Source organism: Pseudopodoces humilis, chromosome 5, assembly GCF_049639895.1.
Source record: "Pseudopodoces humilis isolate 2021_Gansu_Grassland_sample_001 chromosome 5, ASM4963989v1, whole genome shotgun sequence".
Classification (NCBI taxonomy): Eukaryota; Metazoa; Chordata; class Aves; order Passeriformes; family Paridae; genus Pseudopodoces; species Pseudopodoces humilis.
The window spans coordinates 15,127,121-15,150,935 of NC_142204.1; the positions used below are offsets into that span (position 1 = coordinate 15,127,121).

General features: G+C 35.8%; 1 protein-coding gene across 1 annotated transcript in view; it reads right to left on the reverse strand.

Moving 5' to 3' along the window:
- The window catches only part of KDM7A (lysine demethylase 7A), a 63,509-nt gene that overhangs the window by 6,502 nt on the left and 33,192 nt on the right, over positions 1 to 23,815 (reverse strand). Inside the window, exons 3-18 of the mRNA XM_014256872.2 lie at positions 23,535 to 23,652; positions 22,545 to 22,705; positions 20,705 to 20,846; positions 20,263 to 20,449; positions 19,204 to 19,366; positions 16,431 to 16,518; positions 15,588 to 15,694; positions 12,808 to 12,899; positions 9,692 to 9,781; positions 8,632 to 8,841; positions 7,928 to 8,052; positions 7,267 to 7,424; positions 3,967 to 4,064; positions 1,522 to 1,670; positions 1,176 to 1,384; positions 766 to 851 (exon numbers count right to left, since the gene is read on the reverse strand). Of these exons, the coding sequence (XP_014112347.2) occupies positions 766 to 851; positions 1,176 to 1,384; positions 1,522 to 1,670; positions 3,967 to 4,064; positions 7,267 to 7,424; positions 7,928 to 8,052; positions 8,632 to 8,841; positions 9,692 to 9,781; positions 12,808 to 12,899; positions 15,588 to 15,694; positions 16,431 to 16,518; positions 19,204 to 19,366; positions 20,263 to 20,449; positions 20,705 to 20,846; positions 22,545 to 22,705; positions 23,535 to 23,652 (2,183 nt within the window). The remainder of the gene's footprint in view (positions 1 to 765; positions 852 to 1,175; positions 1,385 to 1,521; positions 1,671 to 3,966; positions 4,065 to 7,266; positions 7,425 to 7,927; positions 8,053 to 8,631; positions 8,842 to 9,691; positions 9,782 to 12,807; positions 12,900 to 15,587; positions 15,695 to 16,430; positions 16,519 to 19,203; positions 19,367 to 20,262; positions 20,450 to 20,704; positions 20,847 to 22,544; positions 22,706 to 23,534; positions 23,653 to 23,815) is intronic.

The following is a 23,815-nucleotide window of genomic DNA, read 5'->3' on the forward strand; positions in this document are numbered from 1 at the left end:
GCCATACCACTATCACTTACTACTTTAATTGGTAATTTGTTTTCAATATTCAGCTGATGAAAGAATAAATCCTAAATTGGGAATTACAGCTTGTAAAGGGGCACCATGTAGTCAGATATTCTTACAAAGCAAACACTACAAAGCATGGAGTTAAAAACAGTGCTATTTAATGACTGTAATTTTTTTCAACTTCAGTTGTTCTAGTTAATTAATTATTCTAATACTTCTAATACAGAAAAGTTCAGAAATATTTTAAAAGTTCAGAGTATAAGACACAACCCTTTATTTCTTGCTGGATTCCATCTGGACACCAGAAAACAAAAATATTCCTACTTGCCAGCTCTTGAAAGCTATCAGTTTAGCAGTACCAATTTCCTAAACAAGTATCTTTACTATACATACTATCAACATGTTCACTTGTTCCGATGTTCTGGCTGGGAATAACAATGAATAAACAACAAAATGCTTTCCCAGTTAGAATAAATATAAATTCACACATTTTTAATGCAGTATTTTTTATTTTTCAAGATACTGCCCTGAACACCTTTGTATTAGGTACTATGAGAGAAAATAATTTGAAAGGAAAAAACCTGAGTCAAATAACAGTGAAAAAATGCATGACAAAAATAACCCAGTTACCAGAACCAGAAGTATCTGTCAGATACACAGTGTGTAAAGACCTGTCCACCATGCCTTCTGTACTTATAATTTCATGATCTCTTCTCCTATAAAAATGTGTTCAATATGTTGTAATCATTGCTTTACCTGAGGGGTAATCCTCGAAGCTTCATTCAGGTGTCTAGTCCATGATGAAGTTCCCAAGTCTCCTTCCTCCTCCTTCACAGATCTACCTAAAATGAAGTTCAACAAGCTCAAATTTTAATACATAAAATCTAGCCACAAGTTTCCCATTCTTGTAAGAATGTCACAAAACTTTAAGATGGAAATATTTAGAAGGGGTATTCTGATGACAAGCTAAATTTGCTCATTTTCAGTTTTTATAGAAAAGAACCCACCAACAAAGCAAAACCACAGAATACACCTGATTGTCCATCTGATTTATTTCAAAGCTACTAATCTAATAACTACATATCTAAAAATGTAACTTTGAGTGATTATTCTGAGCACTGTGTCCAAATGCAGGGAGCAGCAGTGTCCTTAGTTCAGATACTTACCACATTCTATGGTTTTGTGGCTCTGAGATGGCTGTCTGTCTTTATGCCGACTCCTGGGGTAGCTTCTGTGTTCCTGAAGAGAGGTTCTTTTATTTGTGCAGTCTGTGCTTTGAGTATGACCTGGTAAACATGTAGTATAGTGCAATCCTGCCATAGAAAGCATGCCCTGAATAGCTTCTTCTTCTGTACTTGTCGAGGTAGGACATTCCCTAGGAAAGTCAAGAGAGTAGTAAGCAGTTCAAAACAGAACCCTTTGAAGGACTGAATTTACATTGCTATAAAGGAGAACCATAAGTACATGCTACAGGATCTAACAGTTTATAAAAAATTCCAACAATGTACTTACTTTTTACTGGGAGTTTCATTTCTGGATGGCTTCTGGGTATTTTGACAAAGATCTCTTGTGACCTTAGAGTCCTCTTTGAAATTTGATGTTACTTCCTGCTTCTCTTCATCACCTGAGCTTTCTGACTCCTCTGTGGAGGAATCCTTTTGCTGAAACAAGAGGAAAATGTATGCAAAATGGTCAGCAGACCTCCTAAGTGGAGACTCTACCTTAATTTATGCTAAGTGAAGAGTTCAAAAGCTTCAAGGTCCAACTTTTTTTGTATTTACGGTATCCAGAATGCAGTTAATCTGAATATAGCGTCTGAGATGCTATATGTTCAAATTTTGAAATACTGATAAGTACATGTTCCACAATACAGAAAGTATCTCCAAAATCCATTTTTCACAAAGCACCACACATATTACACCATACACAAATCCCTGCCTTCTCTTTAATGAGAGAATTATTCTTATCTTCAATATTCAAATTACGGAAAAAAAAGTACGGAAGTATGGTTCCAAGCAGCAGACAGAATTGATGCCTATTATATATTATAGGACACATTCTGCCTCAGAAAACTGCTTCTGGTTCCTGCTCTCACAAAATAAAACTTTCAACAGCACCATCTCTGATGAATGACAGATGCTCTCAGGTAAATCCAGAAGACAACGAGAACAGAGACACAACAGCTGTTGCCACTCTTACAGAGGCACAGCCTCATTTCATGAATGAAAGGGCTTTTCAGCTCCTGCTGAGATTACAGCTTGTATGGGCAGGAGTTTCTCAAAGGTGGAGCAACCATATGTGACTCAATATGCCTTTACAGGAAGCAAGGGCTACAGTACATATGTTCCATCTTGGTAATTCAGACTAATCTATTTTCAACAAGTACAGAGAACATCACAATTTTTTTTTTTCAAGATAAGGCATACATGTGACACTCAACAGAGATTTTGAAAACAGAAGATCAGAACATGGAGGAGTGATAATCCTTAAAGACTGACACAGTATTATCCGCATCATCAAAATCAGAACTGGAATGAAGTGCATTTTATCACTAAGACGTATATTTATACAATAGTTTCATTCACATAAGCAGCTTCCTAAACTTTGACCCTTAGAAAGTGACACAAATGGGCAATTAAATTATAACTATGATTCAGTGTTAGTAATAAAGGTATATTTTGTTAAGATCCTCTTCAGTACAATAAAAAAACATTTAAAGGATTTCCAGGTGCTAGTGAGAGAATTAATTTTGGATATGTTATTACATATATGTATACAAAAGGCAAATTTCAACACACAGAAAAGTTACTCCATTAGATACTATTAGAAATTAAAAAGTAGGAGAATATGGAAAGAAGAGAGCAAGTATTACATAAATATAAAACATTCACTCATTTACAAAGCCATACAAAACTGGCTGGATTCTGTTCCAAAGATGAAATACATCACTTCTGAGTAACTACTGATTCTGTGCCTTAGAAAAGGAAACCTTCTGAGCCAAAGTTGCTGGCAATGCAGTTTAGGAAACCAGAAGATACCACACCATGAAGGTTCCTATCACTTACTCCAACATCTAGATCAGGTAACGATGAAAGACAGCAAGTATCAAAATAAAATCTTGACCAGCATGGAAAAGTAGGAATTTGAAGACTTCTTGTAAAATCATGTAATAGACTGACAATTGAAAGAAAGACCAAGGCATTAGCCTTCCAGAAGCATGAAGCAAAAATGTGAGGTAATCACTTCACCTTACCACTAATAAAAATTTGAATTACTAAGGACAAATTCGATTTGCAAATGAAAAAATAACTGAAGTATTTATAGACACATACACATGTCATAATTTTAAAAGTTGTATTAAAAAATGTTTGTAAATATCTATACATATATGCACATGTACATATATGCATTCATACTTCATTAATTCTGAAGCAATGACCACAATCTAGACCCTCAAACAGAGTATTCCCATCTATTTCCAATAGTCTAAAATCCCTGAATAGGATTTAGCCACTTCAGGTTGTTTATAAAACTGAACACCTGAAAGATTGTTTCCTATTAACCATGCTCTAAAATTAAACTGTGTAGTAGGTACACATAATTCGAATGATGAAATTTAGACTTGTTATCAAAGAAATAATAAAGCAACTAGGATCTGACTTTTCTCAGACTTTGCTTATTCCAGAACAGGGCTCATCCTCTGCCAACCCACCTCAATGACAAAGAAGATAAAATTTGTCAAGATAGCATATCTTATCTTTTTTCTCAACACTAGAATAAATGAAGAATGAAGTAGGATATTGTTTGAGATATTAATCTCAACAATAATTAAAGAACAAGAATTAAATACTTTGTTATGCTGCTTTAACACAAACTTTGACCAGATAAATCTGATGTACGTGAGCAAAATTATATTTAATTGCTTCATTAATTTCTGAGACTTTTTTCTAGAGGTACCTGTGTAGTGCAATCAGGCTCAGATTCTTCTGAATCAGAAATATCAGAGTACTCTGAGGATCCATTCCTGAGTTCTGATTTCACACTTTCAAAGAACACTGCAGAGAGAAGAATTAAAATATAAGACAAAACATCTACTACCTTAAAATTTAGTAATTATTTCTTGAAGCAAAACCCAAGAAACACATTTTGGTTTTAACAGTCTGTAAACAAAGGCAAATGCACACAACGATCTGGTTCACAAGTTTGCTTAGGACAACAATGAGTTGTCTACTGCTGACCAATAGCCTCCTGAAGCAATTGAGCAGATGAAGACAGGAAGAGAAGTCAGGTGCAGCAGGAGTTTATGTTTCTTCCTTCCCACAGAGCACCCACTCCAGAAATGGAACCGTGGGCAGTTTCTGCTTTTTTGTACAGGCTGGATGGAGTCAGAGCAGTTCTCATCAGCACGTACCCTTAAAAGACTGCATTTGTCCCAAAGAATGACAAGCAGGCAACACATTTCTAAGTCTTTGGATTCCAAGGCTCAAGGCCAGGGAGCAGTATGTGTACCTGTGTCAAGGCTGCTGGCAAAAATCTTGATTAAGTACAAATTCATTAAAGATGACAACGTGCAGTTCAAGTAGCACAAGTTTTTGGAGAAAAGCAAAATAGGGTAAAAAAATTATGACCATATCTCAAGAAAATAGGGTCTAAAGAAAGGAATATAATTTTTAAAGTATTTATAGTTTCATACAAAACAATGCTGAAAGCAAAGCTGCACAAATCAGAAATTAACTCTAGATTGAAGACAAGTAAAATTGAAATTTTGGTTTGTTTTCAGCATAGTTTTACATGAAACCATATAAAAGAACACAATTCTTTCTAACTATAATTATGCAATAATAAAAGATGTACCTGTAACTATGTATACATTGCAATTCTAGTTGAGCTTTGCTCCTATTGAGGACTGTGGCAAAGATCACAATTAGATAACAAATATACTTCAAGGGATACTACTGATTTCTAAACACTGCACAGTGATAATCACTTTTAGCAGCGGAAGAAAGCTAAAAGACACTTCTCATCAGAAAGCGAGTAAATTGAACAGCTGGGACCAAAAGCTAGAAGAAGACTAACTAAACCTAAGATAGTATTAGAAAGAACCACGAGCAATACCCAAGCACATTAAATGACCAACAACACTGCATAGGAAATTAAGCTATATAAAGTAATGCTCAACATATAACAATAAAATTAGTATTTTTAATTACTGCAGCTCAACAAAACCCAAGGGATTTCTGACAATAACTCATGCCTTTGGCTCATTTCAAAAAGGCAATTAAGATTCTAGGATAAGCAACAGCATGAACAATACAGAAAACATCATTTTAGAGAACAAAGGAATTTTCCTTTAGACTACTATCTTTTCCAAGAAAATATGTGTCTCTGTATGCCTCCAAAGACAAAGAGAAATATTCCCAAAATTGGGGGAATGAGAGTAGTCATTATCTGTGAGATCAGTCTAAGACATTGTGAATTAAGAAAAATCTCAAACCACCTTCATCCACACAAATTATCTTGCTCAATTAAGGACAGCATTTGAACTTTGTCCCTCTGCTAATACTAGGTCACCATTTAAAACAAGGATCTTGGCACACAAAGCTCAACAGAGCTTGATCTGTTTAAAGGCATCTGTCTGTGGACATTCCTCTTGGCCTCAATCCCAATAAGAAAAATGCAAATTGGCAGCTGTTACAGGAACAGGTAATTCCTCTTCTGGAATTCTCTGCAGACAATGCGTTTCCCCTCTCTCTCTAGAGTCTCAGTTAAGGTAAAATAATCAGACACAGGTAACAGGGAAGTCTGAAGACACTCAATATTCAATTAAAAATATCAGCACTAGTACTGAGTGATCAATTTTTGGAAGAACAATCTCAACATTCACTTCTAGTTCTAAGTACATTTACTACATTTGTATATTCACTGACATATTCATTCTGAATCAAGTAAGAGCAATAATTTTGAAGAAAAGTTACCATTTCTCTGTATGATTTAATCTTTGATTCAAGTGCAAAATTTAGTTTGATTTACTTAGTTTAATTTTGGAAGTGGAAAACCACTACAGTAAGCCTTCACTCAACAAACTGCTTGCCCTGTTTCAAGAATACCCAAGAGAGACTTCTTTCATGTGCAGGTTTTTTAATACTGTCCTCTGTGACGCCTGGAAGCACAGTCAACAGGGATTATAGCTTGCTTTCTTAATGAAAATAATTAAATATTTTTTTCAGGCTGACAGCAGAGTCAAATGTTATGGACTGCTGTACAGGAAACTCAGGGAACTGTAAGTCTCCAGAGGAGTCTTACCATCTTTTAAGTGCTGACTTCAGTTTCTTAGTGCACACCTTCTGAGCCCTTTTAAGCTCTATGTGAAAGGATGTGACTTACAATTAAGCAGAGAGCTGAACAGCTATGTCAAGGACTAATTCTCTCTGCACACAGATAAAATAGGCATTGGCAACAGGCATTCAATATTTATACATTACTAATACATTGTGTGATCATCACTGCTGAATATTTGGCAGGAGGGCCTGAGGCTACCAAAAGACCAAAAAGATTACCTCCTAGTGAAGGGTGGTTTAAAGCACTGGAAAGTGGAGTTGAAGTGTTTTACAGGTTACCTAAATTCTTTCCTAACCTTGCAGATTACAAAGGTTGAATGCATAAGATTTTATTTATGTGAAATTATGTCTTATCACTTGTATGAAAAAAAGCAATTCCTTAGTAAAGCATATAAAACTGTATGATCAACTATGAAATTGTCAAAATGAACAGGAAAAGTAAAATATAAGACAAGTTTAAAATTAGCTACATCTTTCAGTAGTTTTTTAAAATTAGCTACATCTTTCAGTGAATTGAAACTACAGTGAATTGATGGGATGAGCTTTTCACAGTGAGGTATATTTTGGTGTTAAAAACAAAATCATATCATAATTCTGACATTATGAAGCAGATCAAGAATAACAAATACTCATCCAGAACATCAATTAAATCTCCACTGTGAAAAATGCTGTACATAGCATTCAAGACAGCACTAACATAAAAAGGCGAGTTTTACTTTTCATCTCTATACTCTTAGCTTCTTCAGTAGACAGATAATATTTAAGAAATGTTTTGTGTAACTTCTAATACTACTCCTCTGATTTATTTCTTTATCCTCTTTATACTTAAGTTAGTCTGACTGAAATATTACAAATGGTAGTTACACCCTCACTGAGACCATCAAAATGTTCAACTGATATGACTTGGAGAAAATCTTACTGTTCAGTGGCTTCTGGGCATCTGCATTCCCTTCTCCTTCAAACCCTGAGGGCTGGTCTTCTACCTTAACAGCTGTCTTTCTCGACCTTGTCCTGTCATCTTCATCTTCACTGTCTGCTGTGTAAAGACTTCGATCTGTAAATGGACGTCTCTCATCTCTTCTCGTAAGGAAAAAAAAAAAAAAAGTCAGTTTTTATTCTTAAAAACCTGAAGCAATTGTTTTCCTTTCATTAGTTACAACACACTCTCAAGGTAAAACACTAATATTCTCTTATGCTCATTTTTTCATTCTGAATTTACTTCCTATTCAATGTCATTTCCATAAAGATACAAAGTTTAACACCAGAGTACTTTTAATGAGAACAACTCTCAAAGGTGGATACAAAACAACTTTTTCTACTTTGAAGCATTCCCTCCAGGACAGACCCCACCGAGTAAGGATTGAAATGCTGTAACAAAGGAACATGCAAAGAATCCCTTCCTCTTCACTCCCTAACTGCTGCTCCACTAGGGGACAGCAGACACAGACATTCCTTCTGAATTCCTAATGTGACTCTCTTACTGCTAAGAACTTAAGAGCTCTAGAAATAGAAATATTAACAATTAGCATACTCCAGACCATAATGACCAGGAAAAAGTATCCACAAGCAATCCTTTATACCTAATTATTCTTCCATTTGACAGCAGAAGGCGAAGATCATTGTCTTTTGTTCTCCACTCAGGTACTGTAGAAGAGGGCTGAAAGGGCTTGTTAAACCTCCCATTCAGTTTTGAGTTTGTGATATCCTAAAAAGTAAAAGCAATTTTACTTATTATTTATTCCTATGAACTTAATTGGTTTTCTGCACTCCATAAAAGATTAAATTCACTACTAGGATGGTTACCACCTCCATAACCAACTGAAAAAAGCTCAGACAAAACAAGTTTGGACATAAAGAACTCACAACCGCGCCTTCTCCCTGAATCATCTATACTCTCCTGAAGCACCTGAAATAAATACAACTTTCCTATAATACTCCTTTTATGTTTCCTTGGGAGAAATATCAGTAGACTCAGGCAAGCCAGAAGCTGGGCTTGGAACTGCTACAGCAGCTGCTAGATTGGGTATGTGCTCCCTGATATTAGTATCTCAGAACTGATTTAAAGGGCAGTAAAACATCAATAATGGAAAGTAACTTGACTTAAGCAGAACTTCCTTAGCTCAAAGCAATTTACATTTGACATACACTCTGAAACAATCTACCCATATCTCACATGAGAGAGTTCTAGTCGGTATTCTTACACACCTTAAAACCATTTTCTTTTCAACAGAGATCAGGAAACTGCTCTGGTTTTGTTTTTCCTTACACATAAGTTGATACTTGCCTCTTCCCATGGTGACATCTCAAGCCTTTTCAGTACCTCCCTAGTGTGGAGTTCCAGGATGTCCAGATTAGAAGGAGTTTTGGTAGCATGGTCTCGCAGCTTCCTCACCCTTCGTCTGGGGTGGTGAGGGGAAGCTGTTTCGTGTGAAGATCGTGAAGTTGGAGACACACCAAGAATTCCCTGAGTTTTAACTAATTTGCTGTTTTCCTCCTGTAATTAAAAGCACTTTTCAGAATAGTCTCAGAGGAATAAATCCACATATTTAAGTGCTGCTTCTTATTCCTCTAATTAAATGTAAATTATAAGGAAAATTGTTAGATGTTTTAGAGAAATAACTACATGTTTCACTTGGATTTAAGTTTAGTTCTACTGCACCTCTTTCTCATTTAAGGCTTTTATGCTGTTCCACAAGAGTAGTGCCACCAAAACACATAGTTTTATTCAGGAAAGTAGCACAGGGTAGACATGTATTGCACACAACAGATCACATCCCCTCAGATCCATTCTCTTCACATGGAGATGTGAGAATTTTTCAAGAATCAATAATCACTGAAGAATAAAGGAATAAAACACTGGTACGGGAAAGCAAAAAAAAAAAAAAAGAAGAAACCCTCCCCCACTGACTATATAACACACAAACAGAAGAGTGAGCAAAATGATGACAACTGGACCAGAACTAACAAGTAGACAGGAGAATGGAATATGCACAGACTATCAAATTAAAGTCTTTAAAAACACATTAACAATAATTATTTTAAGTAGTTATAAGAAACTACATTTTAGAAATACTAACCTACAAATAATTTCACCATTAAAATCTAAAATAAATTTAGTTTTAATTTTTACAAAAAATACATAAAGCACTCACTATCCATTTTCCTTATCTGAAATACCCATAGTTTAGTATTCCAAACAGTTTTCCTCTTGATGTTCTATTATTAAATGAATGGTAAATAAATTAAAAGGTGAATATGGTAAATCAGAAGCATAACTATGATGGAGTTCCCTGATACAAAGTTTTATTTTCTGAAGGCTTACTTAGGGTTGCCTCTGTTCTTACCTCTACAGAACGAATCACTTTAGAAAGCTCTTTGATGAGATGCCCAGGCCTAATGTTGTCTGGAATTTCAAAGGCATGTTCTGTTACAAGCTGTATGCAAAGGGGGAAGAAAAGATACTTAGTTTGGGATTTTTTTGCCCCCAGATAAAAGCAGAAATAATATGAAATAAAAAAAACTACAGGGGAAAACAATAAAAGTAAAAGAAAACCCAGATTAATTTCTGTAATAATGACGATAAACTGCCAGGACTGATATATACACACAGTAGCTTCCAGTCCAAGCTTTAGTAGTCACCACATATCCCTCAATGTCTCCAAGAATCCAAAGAAGAGATGACACAAAGCCATACTGATGATCACTAATTTTTTTTACCCTCACTGCAGTAATCACCTTCTTTCCCTTTACCATGGTCAGTATAGAGCAGTATTTCCAACATTCATTAGAGTCGTAACTTTAAAAATACCTTAAGACAAAGGGTATTTCACCCTGACAAAATTTCAATCTCAAGAGCAAATCAGGAATAATCATGAGTAACCAAGATGCAGATTTTTTTAGACATCTTCCTGACATCCAATTCTTAAAAATTACCTTCTTAGCTTATTTAAAATCTAATAGGTTGGAGAATGCAACTCTGGAAAAAAACCTATTCCTTATAAAAAATGTAGAAAGCTGTAAGAGTTTATGTTCCCTTTAACCCTCTGAAACCATATCAGAGACAGATTTCATATACACACACACACACAATAGAAGTTCAAATACTCTACAGTTATATTTAGCAAAATATTTCATATGTGGTTTAAATGTCCCTCAGAACACTTTTAGTTAGAATTAAACAGATAAAATATCATTTAACACACAGGCTAGATGACTGACATGAATTCCTGTAACCAACTATTTCAATGGAAAAACATCCCAAACACTTTCAGCTACCCACATTTCTAAAATGAGATTCGACAACAAAATGATTGCTAGAAGCAATTCAGTACTTTATGTGCATTTCATTGAACCTGGCTTCCTCTCAGTCATTAAAACAAATGCTTTCTTCCCCTCCCAAAAAAACCCAACACCAATATATAATCATGATATGATTATTCATTTCAGTACCCCTAATTCCACAGGGAAGATTAAATCAGCTGCTATTATTTCCCATTGTTCATTCTTCGAATGTATCATACCTCTACACATTCACCCTGGAGAAAACAGCAGCCCTGTCACTAAACTGTATACTTTTTCCATCAAGTTATTGGTCACTTTAGGACCATTCAATCCTTCCTACTTCCCTCTCTCGGAAGAAGATGAGTTTGAAATTCTCTAGAAAATGGCACAGAACAATCCTCTAGGATAATTCACCTATGTTGAAAAGACATACTCCATGACACAAACGTGAAAGCTCGTGAGAGAGGTTCTCATTGAGAAGAACGTATTTGCCATTTTTCAAGAACTGTCTGAAATCCTCAGCATGAGCAGATCATCAGCAATGTTCAAAGCTCCTCCTGCCCTCACCTGCCTACAACTCCAAACCTATCACACACTTGGTCTGCTGCAAAGCAAGACTGGCTCAAGGATGAAGCAGGAGCCAGAAAAGTATACAATGAAATGCAATGAAGAAAATGGACGCAAGGTACGAAACATGATAGCTGGTGGGATGCAGACAACACTGTGGCTAAATCACTGATGCTCTGGACTTCCCTCACAATGGCTGGCTGTTCATCCAGTGGTTTGGGAATACCCACAGGTCTCATTAGTAAGCGTTCAGAATGCAGCAAGTGCAATTGATTTTTCTTCCACAGAGAAGCAGAAAATATATCACATTCCACATTCCAAAATACTTAATGACCTACTAGACAGAACACAAATGCTACAATACTACATTGTGGCAATCTAGAAAAAAGGAATTTGGATCCAATTTCAAATCAAAATAAGGATTTATATAGGCTACGTTTGATCTCAGTTCAGTAGTCTGATCACTTGGCTTGCTAATTTATCCATGCCACAGATGCAGAGATGGCTTGGGTTCACACATGGTTTAACAGCTTAGGCCCAACATCCTGTAAACACTGTGACATTGCTTGCTAACTAGCACTCATCCAGAACAGCAGAGAACAAGAGACACTGGAGAACCAACTCCAAGGGCTGGCAGAGCTTCATCTGGGATCAGTAATGCTACACAGGCTGGAGCCCAGCACATTCCACACTTAAAAGCCACTTCTGCATTTGCACCTCATGTTCACTTCCACGGAGCTCATACTGTTGGATGCAGCATTATGCAATTATCATACATGTTGCATAATAATTCTCCTACAAGTAGAATTTGTGGGCAGAAAGAGCAGAGAGCTCCCACAGAGTCAGTTCAAGTCTGGCTTGCAACAAGGCAGTATCACAGGCAGCAACAAACTACAATTAATACCCTCAGAAGCAAACTGTCTGTCAGTCAACACTGACAGCACTTCCCAGGAGCATGGGTTCCAAGAGGGCTTATTAGCATAGGCACATGAAAAAAAACAGGGAGTTAGACCAGACCCAGTTCTGTGCTGAAACAAATAAGCTTTACTGGGCAGAAGAGCACCAGCAAAGCCAGCCCTGATGGCACACTTATGGTTTTACAAGGGTCAATCAATATTGAGCAAGGACAGTATCCAACTGAAGTTAATATTCCTCAATCTGAATCTAAACTGACTCTTTAGCAGGTGTAGCTGAAATATGCTTTCCACACCACTGACATGAATGGAAAATGCTAAACACCATGCCATTTCATCCCTCCACTGCCTCAGACTAGGATTAATTGACTATATAAACACACTTCTTAGAAAAAGCCCCACCTTATCACCTTATCCTCTGGCATTCTTATCCCATCCTGAGGTAAAGCAAGATTCTACTTCAATCAGGTACAATACTTGAGCTTATTAAATAGTCTAATAGACTTTATTAGCATCACAGAATATGAAATTGTCATTATGATTCTTCCCCAAATCAGAAGTATGTACTTTCAATAGACTTTTTCAGTACTCATTAATGGATAAACATAATCTTGAACTTTAAAAGGGCATAAAACTTTACTTAATTCTAAATCAAAACAGAGCTCACCAAAACAGCAAACAAAATCATTTATACTTACTTCCTTTTTCATCCATAATTTTAAAGCAGTAAGTAAAGCCTTCACTCCTTGCACTAAATAGCTTGGAGGCTGGAAACCATCTTCCCTCAGTTCTAAAAAGGATACAGACACCAATTTAGAAACACTTCAAGACAGAAAACAATAGAATGATACCTACCTTTCAGCCAATAAAGTTGCCATTGTGCAACAGCACAGTAAAGGAAAAATTGTGCATGCAAATGAAACATGGCATTCTGCATTAATGTGCATACTGTAACAAGAATGACCATGTTAAAAACAAATCCAACCCTTCAGTGATTCTACGTAAAACCTTTGTCTTTAACTTGTGCTTGTATGAATTAGGGTTTGTTTACAACATACTAAAGGTCATTTAGGGAAAAAGAACCCAGATCTAAAATACAGAACAAAAAAATAACATATTTGAAGAAAGAAATCACTTCTATTTCATTGAGAAATATTTTAGTCAAAGAGGACCAGCAGTATGTGGGATGTATCTCTAAATTAGAATTTGCATTGCTTATCTCCATACATATGCAAATGGCTCACACTAGCATATTTCTACTTCCCAAACATTTTTTGTCACTCTTCCAATTATCACAGTCCTCCCTCACACGGTTTACATCATTTTTACTCCCAAAATCAAAGGGACAGGGGGTGGAAACCACTCTGTTTCAGAAGCTTCTCTTCTTAGGGAAGCTGGTGTTCCCAACTGATTGCAATTCTTTTTCATTCTGTCTTTTGCTTCATGATAAAGCATGAATAAAAGGGGTAAAAAAAGAAGGGAAAAGACAAATCCTCCATAAACAGCCAAAGGTAGATTAAAACCTCTCCTCAGGTTCCTGACAAATATTTCCACTTGTCAATAGCAAGTGGATCAACACTAGAACCATTAGGCTCATTTTAGTCCCTTTAAAGAATACACTAATGAAACACTATTCTCATGGATAATGTATTAGGAAGCTGGCAAAAAAATGATGGTTCTGTGAGTAAACAGCTGCTCTTCTGTCAGAGGCCTCCTACTTGTTAAAGGGTATGAGAGGTAATGGCAGCAGAAATCTCCCTGGCCATTAGCTGACTCAGTTTATAAAATTTTAAGAATAAAATGGAGTACCACAGGCTGAATTTTTTAGATGCAATAGAAACAACTGCATGAACTTAAAGTAATTCAAATTAATGGGTACAGCATACATTGACAACAGCGCAAATTGCCTATTTTGAAACCCCAAGAATTAAGAAAAATATTTAGGTGAATACAATAATACTTATCATGAAACACTTTCTGCCAACAGAAAGTCAAAATCAAAATGTTTGTGACCCTGTTACCATTTTATATTAATATTGTTTATATTATTTATTTTATATATATATTATATTGCATATATTTTTATATTTATTATATTATTTTATATTTATATTTTATATTGAAAAGCAGAAAGACATGCTGTGTTGATTTTCTTTACTGACCTGAATTTCATAAAAAGTACTGCTAACAGTTGGACATCACCATTACCCACAAAACCAAACTGGTATCATCCTTTACTCAAAATTATGGATTCTGACTAGCAAACACCTAATTCATGTGAGTCTTGACGCCAAAATCCAATATAAACTTCATCCTAGCCATGGAAACATCCATTTTTATTTTTTATGATGTTTATAGGTCATAGTGTTGTTCAGTGACAAAAACATCTGCTAAACCAGAGATTAAACATAACACAAGACAAGCCACAAGAGGCTCCCAAGGAGTCACATGACAAAAAGGGGAGAGGAAAGAGTGGGGTGAACAGACACAGCTTATAGTTACCTAGATCTTGCGGAAACATACATGTTCCACTGCTTTTCCAGCAGGAACACAGTCCCTACGGCTTCTGACAAGTTTGTAAACGTTAAATATGCATGAATGAGACAAACCAAAGCAAGCTTTGAAGACAAAAATACTATTTTTGGAAGGAAAAGTTTTCTGCAAGTTTGTTCTGTTTGGTAAGATTTCTGAGTTGCTCTAGGGTCACCCCGAGACTTTAAATGCTCATTTAGGAATCAAGGGTTGTTCAGTGCTTTAATTTGCTGAAAGGAGAAAAGATAATTTTCAGTAACTTGTACTGTTTCCACATCAGAAAAGGTTACATGGGATTCTGTTCTTCCAAAACAGAAGTTGAATTCAGTAGCCTCCCCTGAAGGTTGACTTCTGTCTTCCGAAATACATCATATTATTAAGATTAAACAGAGCAGGCAGAGGGCAAGATACTTGAGGAAAAGAAGGTGAAGTCAGATAGACACCCTCTCAAACACAAATATAGATGGGTACAAATATAGTAATTAAGGAGTGGATGAGGAAGTTTGGAGAAGAACAGCAGCTGTTAAGAAGTGGAGGCTGTTGAGACACCTCTTGGATAAGCACTGATATAAGAGATTTAACACAGCTCATAGGAACTGATGCATCTTTCCTACAAAAGCCCTCACAGACATCTTTCGTTACAAAACCAGGAGCAGAGGACAACAGGCACTGTGATTGGAAAGGTTGAAGAAAATTGCAGAAGTACAAGAAAATTTCCTTCTTTGGCTGTGAAGCCACCACAAAGAAACCCTTAGATACAAGTTAGTGGGATCATTTCATTAACTATTTGCTCAAAGGCTATCAAAAGATATTTAAAGATCTTAAAAGACATGAAAGAAGCCTGGGAGAAAAAAACAAAACTGATGCTATGGTCCATCATCATTTAAGAGAAAAAGAATGCTAAAAGCAGATATATGTGAATCTCTTAAAACAAAACATGCATTACCTTTCAATGTTTCCAGTAAGTTTTTGGCCACAAACCAACAGATGGCTTCAAAGAAAGGAAATTTGAAAAGATCCGGGGTTTTTAGCCTCTTCTCCATTTCATAACACCTGAATAAATGCAAGTATTACAAAACATGAATGTTTTAATTATGAAATTCATTATTCAACCATGTAATCATTCAAATTGACACAATGTCCAAAATAAAATGAAATAAAATAACCATGGCCATGATAAATAAAAGAAGTCAAGTACCACATAGTTAAACCCCAACAAGACCACAGACAAGATTGAACTCTGGTCTCATTCAGGCTCTGACCTTATCAAGTTTGACTGCGGCACTTCTAAGAATAAAGTTGGACTTCATAAAACTAGGATACAAACCCAATGTGTGATCTTTTAACAGATGGAATTTTATCGGGATTCCACTGTAATAAATAAAAACAATATGTTTAGAAGACAGCTCTACATCTTGGACAAAAACTAAATACAGCTGCCCTTAGAGCAATGCTGACTTGAGGATGCTCATTTCAACTCAGTGTCGCACACCTGGGCTTGCTTAGTTTTCTTTTACTCACTTATACTAATCTCCAAAGTAGAATTTTCTTTTTTTTGTTTCCTCCTTTTAGTCACTTAAATTCTTGCACAGCCTTCATTTTGCTATTGAAACAAACTTTGCAGAAGTAAAATAAGAGAATGTGCTTGATACATTCTAACTGAAAATGCCACTATTATCTGTTAGAGAGCCTGTACCAATTTGATCCTGGTTAGGCGCATGAAGAAGAATCTCTATGAAAAGAATATCCTACTTACTGGGGAGCAAGTACAGCAAGGGCTGAGACTAACCTGAGCTGCATGCCAATGTTGAGGTTGTGCAAAAAGTTTCCTCCAAAAGCCATACAATCCTGAGATGTGAGCACAGCGTGAATCCAGCCTGCAATGACAGATTGTGAAACTCAATACATACGTATGAATTATTCTGTTTTTAAATATGCATATAAGTAAAAATGCTGCTCCTGAAAGAATAAAAAGCAAACAGATTTGTATTCTGTGCTAGGAACAAGTAATCTAAATTTTAACAACATGTAAACTACAGTTTTTCAGAAATCTAGTGGAACTGTAGCTTTCTGAAATAATTAAGTTTAAAACATTTATCACTGGGAGGGGGCGGTAAGGTTGCAAAGCCAACCTTTCAAGTAAAAATTCCAAAAGTTTTCACCCCAATCCACAAATATAAACAACTCAGGAGGGGAAAAATATACTGAACAAAAGGTCAAGTCATAAAAATAAAACAAAATTATATGTCTTTCAATATTTACATGTTACTTACAGTAACTGGGTTGTTTGCACAACATAAAGTCATTTAGCAATACTGAAGTTTCTCAAATAGGAATTCAGAAGTGGTCCCATAAATTATTCTAAATACAGTCATTCTAAGTCAAGTGAAATTATGTTCAGTTTAAAACCCAGTCTAGACACACTATAAAGTTTGTCACATAATTGAAATATTGTCCTTATGAAATCCACTATTCAACGTGGTAAAGCATGGCCAACATTATGCTATTGATCTAGCTAATTATTACTGGATAATTTTAACTAAGTACACCAAAGAACACATTACATGAGGTTCCTGATTAAAAACAGTTATTTATGGAATTTATACTGTGGAGCTTTAATGTAAGTAAACTACAAGTAGACTCTCTTTGTCAAGCTCTTTTTTCTGATTCTGCATGAGTTGGCCAGACATTTGCAGACTACTTCATAGTTTCACTGAGTGTAGGCAAGATGGACAAACACAGCTTCCCAATTTGAGGAAAGATCAGACCAAATCACAAACAACTACATATTACAAACTAGCATTAAATTCATGCCCTGATTCAGCTAATAAATGAGCAGTTTTGTGGCATACCTGCATCAACTTAAGATTTTAATTTTTTTATATTCCTGCCTGCTATTTTTATGCTGCACTTTTGATCAAGGCCTACATAACAAGGAATAAAAATTTGGTGTAAACCACACAGAATATCTTGAATAATATTTAAATAATTCTAAAGAGCCTCCCTGTTGATGCTGTTCACCTGTATGCAAGATTAACTTTAGATCAGAAAACTACTCTGAACATATTTCCAAGATTATAAAATAATTATGACAACCACTAGCATCAGTGCAAGCAGAAACAGCAAGTGGTTTTCACCAGAGATCAGGGTTTTGTTTTTTTCAGTCTTTACTCAGTCTTACAGAATTTCCCATTTTTTTAAACACCTGTCTTGAAATTTAATTTAATTTACAGGTTTTTCCACTGTATTCCATTATATGTATGTGAAAAAGTATGTGTTATACACATACATGCACATGTGTAGATACATATTTGTATTTGAAAGTATCTTTTTATGTGTACACATGTTGAAATACAGGTACATGTGAGAAATTATCATCTGATGATACTTTTCTTCATGGTCACATTACAGTGATAGCTCAGATTCAGCTGATTACTTAGAAAGCAGTTAACTATTTTCTGTGAGTCACAGTAAAGTTCTTCATTCTGTAATTCTGCTTTCTTTCTTCCTAGATGTATGAACTTACATGGACAATTAATGCTGTCTCTTGCTGGAAATACATGGTTTTAAAAGCTCTGGCTGTTCAGGAATGTCAAGAGCACATAGAGGACCTCATCAGATAGTACTTACTCTGCACAAGCTGTGAACTAGAACAGTAATCCCTGAACCTCACAGGTACAGAACTGAGCTATGAGAAAAATGAAGTAGTCTAGAAAGTGAAGGATGGAATAACGTACTGATCATAATCTTCAAGGCTTCTTCCAGAAGTAGAATTTTAAACCATTTCCCTACTCCATGTATTCAAAGCTTTCTTTCCCCCCTCCAAAAAAAGACAGTACCCAACAGTACAAATTTTTAATGATAAAATAACAAAAAGCATTTACAGGAATAGGTTGGATAAGCAAAAATACCAAAACCTGGCAGTCACTTTATTGGCAAAATATGGTTTGATTTATTAAAGTCTTGTAAGCTTATGGTATTCGGGAGTTTGAGCAGCATGAGGTTTTTTTTTTTGAAGCATTTTTCTGTGTTTTCGTCTTTTATTAAAGAAATTGAATTGTTTTGGCATTTCTCACAATAAAAGCAAACCAAAAAACCCCACCCAACTTGTATTCTTAATACTCTAGCCTACAGCATAAGAAGTCTATGTGATGTTTTTTGTAATAATTAGGCCAAGTAGGCGTTGCAATAGTGAAATCTGTAAAAAATAAAATTGTATTATAAAATTAGGGTAAGAATTCAGTCTGATACCTATCAAATAGAGAACAATCTGTGCTCTATTAATTGGAACTACTTCCCTGATTATCAAATTCAACTTTAATTTGTTGTCTTCTAATTGGGTAACAAATACCCTTTCATTCCCTGATAATTGTTATGATTGTCAGCCAGTCTTAAAAGCTAATTACTTGGTTTGAAAATCTAAATTTCTAATTTTTTTATTATTCCCTCTCATCCATAATTTTAGAGGATACCCAATGTTGATAATGCAATTATTTTATAATAATCATATAATTCCTGATGATTAAACATGGTAAGTCCTAATAGCAAGAGTAAAATCTTACCTGTTGGAACAAATAAAGTGTGTCCTTGCTTCACAACACACTTGTAACACTTGTCAACCTTGTCCCCAAAATATACTTCACTCTGGGTGACAGATGAACTCCAGGACTCGTAGAGAGCCAAATTTTCATCAGTGGGCTTGATCAAATAGAATATCTTCTCACCCTATTAGATAAATATACCAAATAAATAAATTTATGTTTTCCTACATTAATGTTGTACTTCCTGGAGGTACACTATGACCTCTGAGTCACTCCTAATGGAGTAACAGATTGACCTAAAGTATTCCATCTTCTCACTATGGCATGTTCAAGCTTCCCAGCCCAGTGTCTCACAAATGCAATCCACCAAGAGCTTAGATACAGCATATTAACCAGGTGGTGTCTTATGATCTAAAGGAAGCAAACAAACCAACCAGAACTTTTCACTGGACTACAAAAACAATCCAGTTTTTATAAACAATTCATGGATATGCACACACCTTCCAAAGGAGAAAATGGAAGATGAAACCACTTTGCCTCTTCTATGACATACACATGGTCAAATTTGTGAGAACAGAAAATTGAATATGCCAATGATTTTAATTCAATCTTTTTTTTTTTTTCCTACTAAAACCTAAAACCTCACTGTATCACCCACAAGTCTACTAAAGTCATCAGACAACCATTTACAGCCTACAAGTCACCAACAGCATGCTAAAATAAAAGCATAAAAATGCAACACCAGAGATCAGTAATTCCCTTTCAAGCTCCTCCCTTAGCATTGCAAGCACAAGGTTTCACGCAGGTGATAATGCCACAACAGAAGGCTACACACTGGATAACTTTTTTTTCACACAGTCATAGAGATCCAAGGGGTGGTTGGGCTCTGGAGCAGGCTCCCCAGGAAACTGATCATAGCACCAAGCCTGACAGAGCTGAAGAAGCATTTGGACAATGCTCTCAGGTACACGGTGTGACTCTTGGCATGCCCTGGACAGGGCCAGGAGTTGGACTCAATCCTGATGGGTTCCTTCCAATAGAGCAAAATCTGTGGTTCTGTAAATCAAGATGTATTCATACCCAGAGAACGTGGTACCAAACTGATGTTCCTCCAAAATCAATATGAAAATCTGTATAGCTGTCCTGGACACCCATTAAGCAATACTTCTGAACAAAAGGCTTAGGGAAGACAGAATCATCTGGCCAATAATTTTCAACCCACGAAAGCTTTCTGGCAATGTCTGGTACTTCCACTAATTCAGACATCCTTTTAAAAAACAAACAAAAAAGAACTGTTAATATAAGCAGGAGTAAGCGTATCTCTTTTTAAATGACAGCTTCCTACAAAGACATTACTTATGAACTAATAAATATGTTTTATACCTACATTACATGACAATAGCTGTCTACATAAAATACACCTCCTCCTGTCTTTCCCAGTACAGGCATTATATTCCCACACATATTGTTCAGCTTTGTGAAAACCACTTCCTACATTCAAGGAATTGAAGTCAATACTCACTTTGTGTCCGAGAATTCCAGGCTGATCACATTCAATACTTTGGGTCGGTCAGGATTTGTGAAGTATTTAATGTAATTATGGAGCTTCATTTTACTGTCTGCTTGTCTTGCTACATCTATGACATCTATCACTTTGTCACCACCTGTGAAAAGAAAAACAGGGTGACTTTCTCAAGGCTTTCACAGAAAAAAGACATTTCAGATATTTAAGAGAAAATTAACTTTTTTCCAGTCTTTATTAAAACATTTCTGCAGAAAAACTCCACTACTATCATTATTCTCTTGGAAGAGAGACAGATCACTATAAACCAACTTTTTGTTAGGTTTAACTTTAATTACTCTAATCAGCTAAAGACAGAATTGAAAACACTCTAAATATAAATCCACTTTCCTGTGGTTAACCAAAAAGAAAAAGTAGTATAGAATGGCTGCATCTGTTTTTAAAAAAAAAATAAAATTTGGTTTATGTCTGCTATTGCAAAGAGTAGCATGAAGAAAGTTAACAAGGCAGATCTCTTCCTCACTTTTCCTATAAACCATCATCAAACCCCCACCTTCCTTACACACATGCACAAGCTGCAAGCATGCAGTAATTTCATTGAATAATTATCATGGGTGTGTTTCTTTTCTGATGACAATAAAGAGAGGGTTACACACCATGTGTTCTGAAGTGATACATTTAGAGAACTAGACAAGCCAAGAAAAAGGACTAAAACCACCACTACAACAGCAATTGGTTTATGTCCTTTTAGTTACACAATGGCCAAATTTGACACTTAATTTTGGAATGCTGGAAACATGCCTAGATGTACATTATAAACATATTCACTTTAAAACTGTAGTTTTGTATCATCTTGATAAATTCCAGATGAAATAGTACTTACTCAGTTTTTTTATTTTTAATTTCAATAACAGGAAGGTACATCTGTGGCATTCCAATTTTTTCCCTGAACTGGAAAACTTGGCAGGTCAAAATGGATGTACAAGGATAAGACAATCAAGTTTCTCTCTGAATCCAAAGAGGCAGTAATCCGGACAAAAAGATTCAGAAATATCACCATGATATTAATTTTTAAGGCAGAACACACATTACTATTTATCATCACAATGGTGACAACACTGCATATTCTGGTGCCTTTGTAAAATATTGATGGGCAGAAAACCTACTTTCAGCACGCATCATTACATCAGGTGATCATGAGAACACACTCATCTCTACCATGTGTTACAGGAAATGTCCTGCTGCAGCTGGCTCAGTCTCTGTACTGCACACTTACATGAGGCTGGCACAATTACTGATACGAGATCTGGTAAGAAAGAAGTGGCTGTTGGGAAGCCTCTCCCAGCAAAGAATGCCAAGGTAGGAATTTTTTCTGGAAGATTTAATTAAGAAATGCCAATTTACTGAGTCCAAAACATTAAGTTTTGTCATAGCCTAACCAGTGATTCAATTTATTAATCCTAAGAGTGATTATCCTTGGTGTATATATAATGTATACCATTATCCTTGGTATACATGTAGCAGAAAAAAACCCCAGCATTCCACATATAGCCTGCACTAAAATTAACAAGTTTGAAAATTGAGACATAAGGCTATAGTCCTACCACACATCTACCAAACAGACACAGACACGAAAAAAAAAAAAAATAAAAGAAGAAAAAACCCCTCCAAACCACTGTTTTGATTTTACTCTCTGCTAGTCTTTAATTTAGACTAAACATTTAGCACTCTGGAAGCTCTTATAATCATGCAAATATTTATTTTATAATCATGCAAATATTTATTTTAGTTTACAGACAGGAGAAAGACATTTTAATAAGTACTCCAGAGTGACTCTTACCTACATAGCGTTCCACATCTAAAACGGAGAAAGTTGGTGGAGGAAGTCTGAGTCCCAAACCATCTAATTTAGGAACCATAATGGGAACATCAAACCCATGTTTCTCCAGATATCTTTGTGTTAACTGGCTTCCATGCATTTTCAAAATTACTTCATCAGCACTGGCAGAAAGAAAGGATGGAGTATTAGCAGAAAAGCATCCTCCAAGCATTACTGAAATAAAAAAAGTCTCAGTTTGGGGCAGGACAGATGGGAATGGCTACATCTGAATCTAAAATAAACACACAGTACTGTTTTATTAAGTATTTAACTAAAAGACCAAGAAAACAACCTCAACAAGCAAAGAAATTTTTACTGTAATGCATTATCTGGAAACTCATAGTCCTTCTGTATGACCGAAGAGAGTAACGTAAAAGGATGGGGAAAAGGAATTCTAAGAGAAGGCATTACTCATTAAAGTACATTTTGCTAACAGCCACCAGCTGCTCTAAAGAATCGTAAGTCATTGTGTTTCAGTGAGATAGCCAACCAAGCTCAGGATCAAAATATAATCATGTTTCTCCATTTTCTTCTAAAGCACACGAGAATGGGTAGACCATCAGCTCATGTGAATGTTTTATGTTACTTGGAATGAAGCTGAGAACTAAAGGAATACACAGACAATATTCAGACAGTAAGAGCACAAACACCAAACAAACAAAACAAACAAAAAAAAATAACCCCACCCTAAAACTCAAAACCTCTCAGACCACCCTGCAGCAGTTCCAACAGACAACTCATCCACTCATCCCAGTACAAAACTGAACAGCTACTGTGTGAAAAGGCAAATGTATCCCTCTGAAACAGGGATCCACTGGGAAGAACTGCGAAGAAGGAGGAAGTCATCCTCAACCTTCACTATATGAAGCAGAGAAATGTTAGTCAATTCCACTAAGACAGATGACATTTCACTGTGTTTTCCCACTAAAATATGTAAGGAAGGTTCTGTACCTTGGGAAAGAGCGAGCCCGCAGCTGTTTAACAAAGGTCCGTGTTCCAGCCTGCACTGGTTTGGAGCCATCATCTGGCTCTGTGTAGTCATGTCTGTGCCAGTTTCTCCTCTTCTTCACTACAAGTTTCAGGAAGATTAAACATGGAATTAGTTAAATCAGACATCTCAGATTAGCAATCATCCCATCAGTGAGACAGACATGCCTCAATCACATTACTGTGATAACAAACCTTATTTTTTTAATTAGGTGACACTCTACCTATTTCCAACAAATGAAATC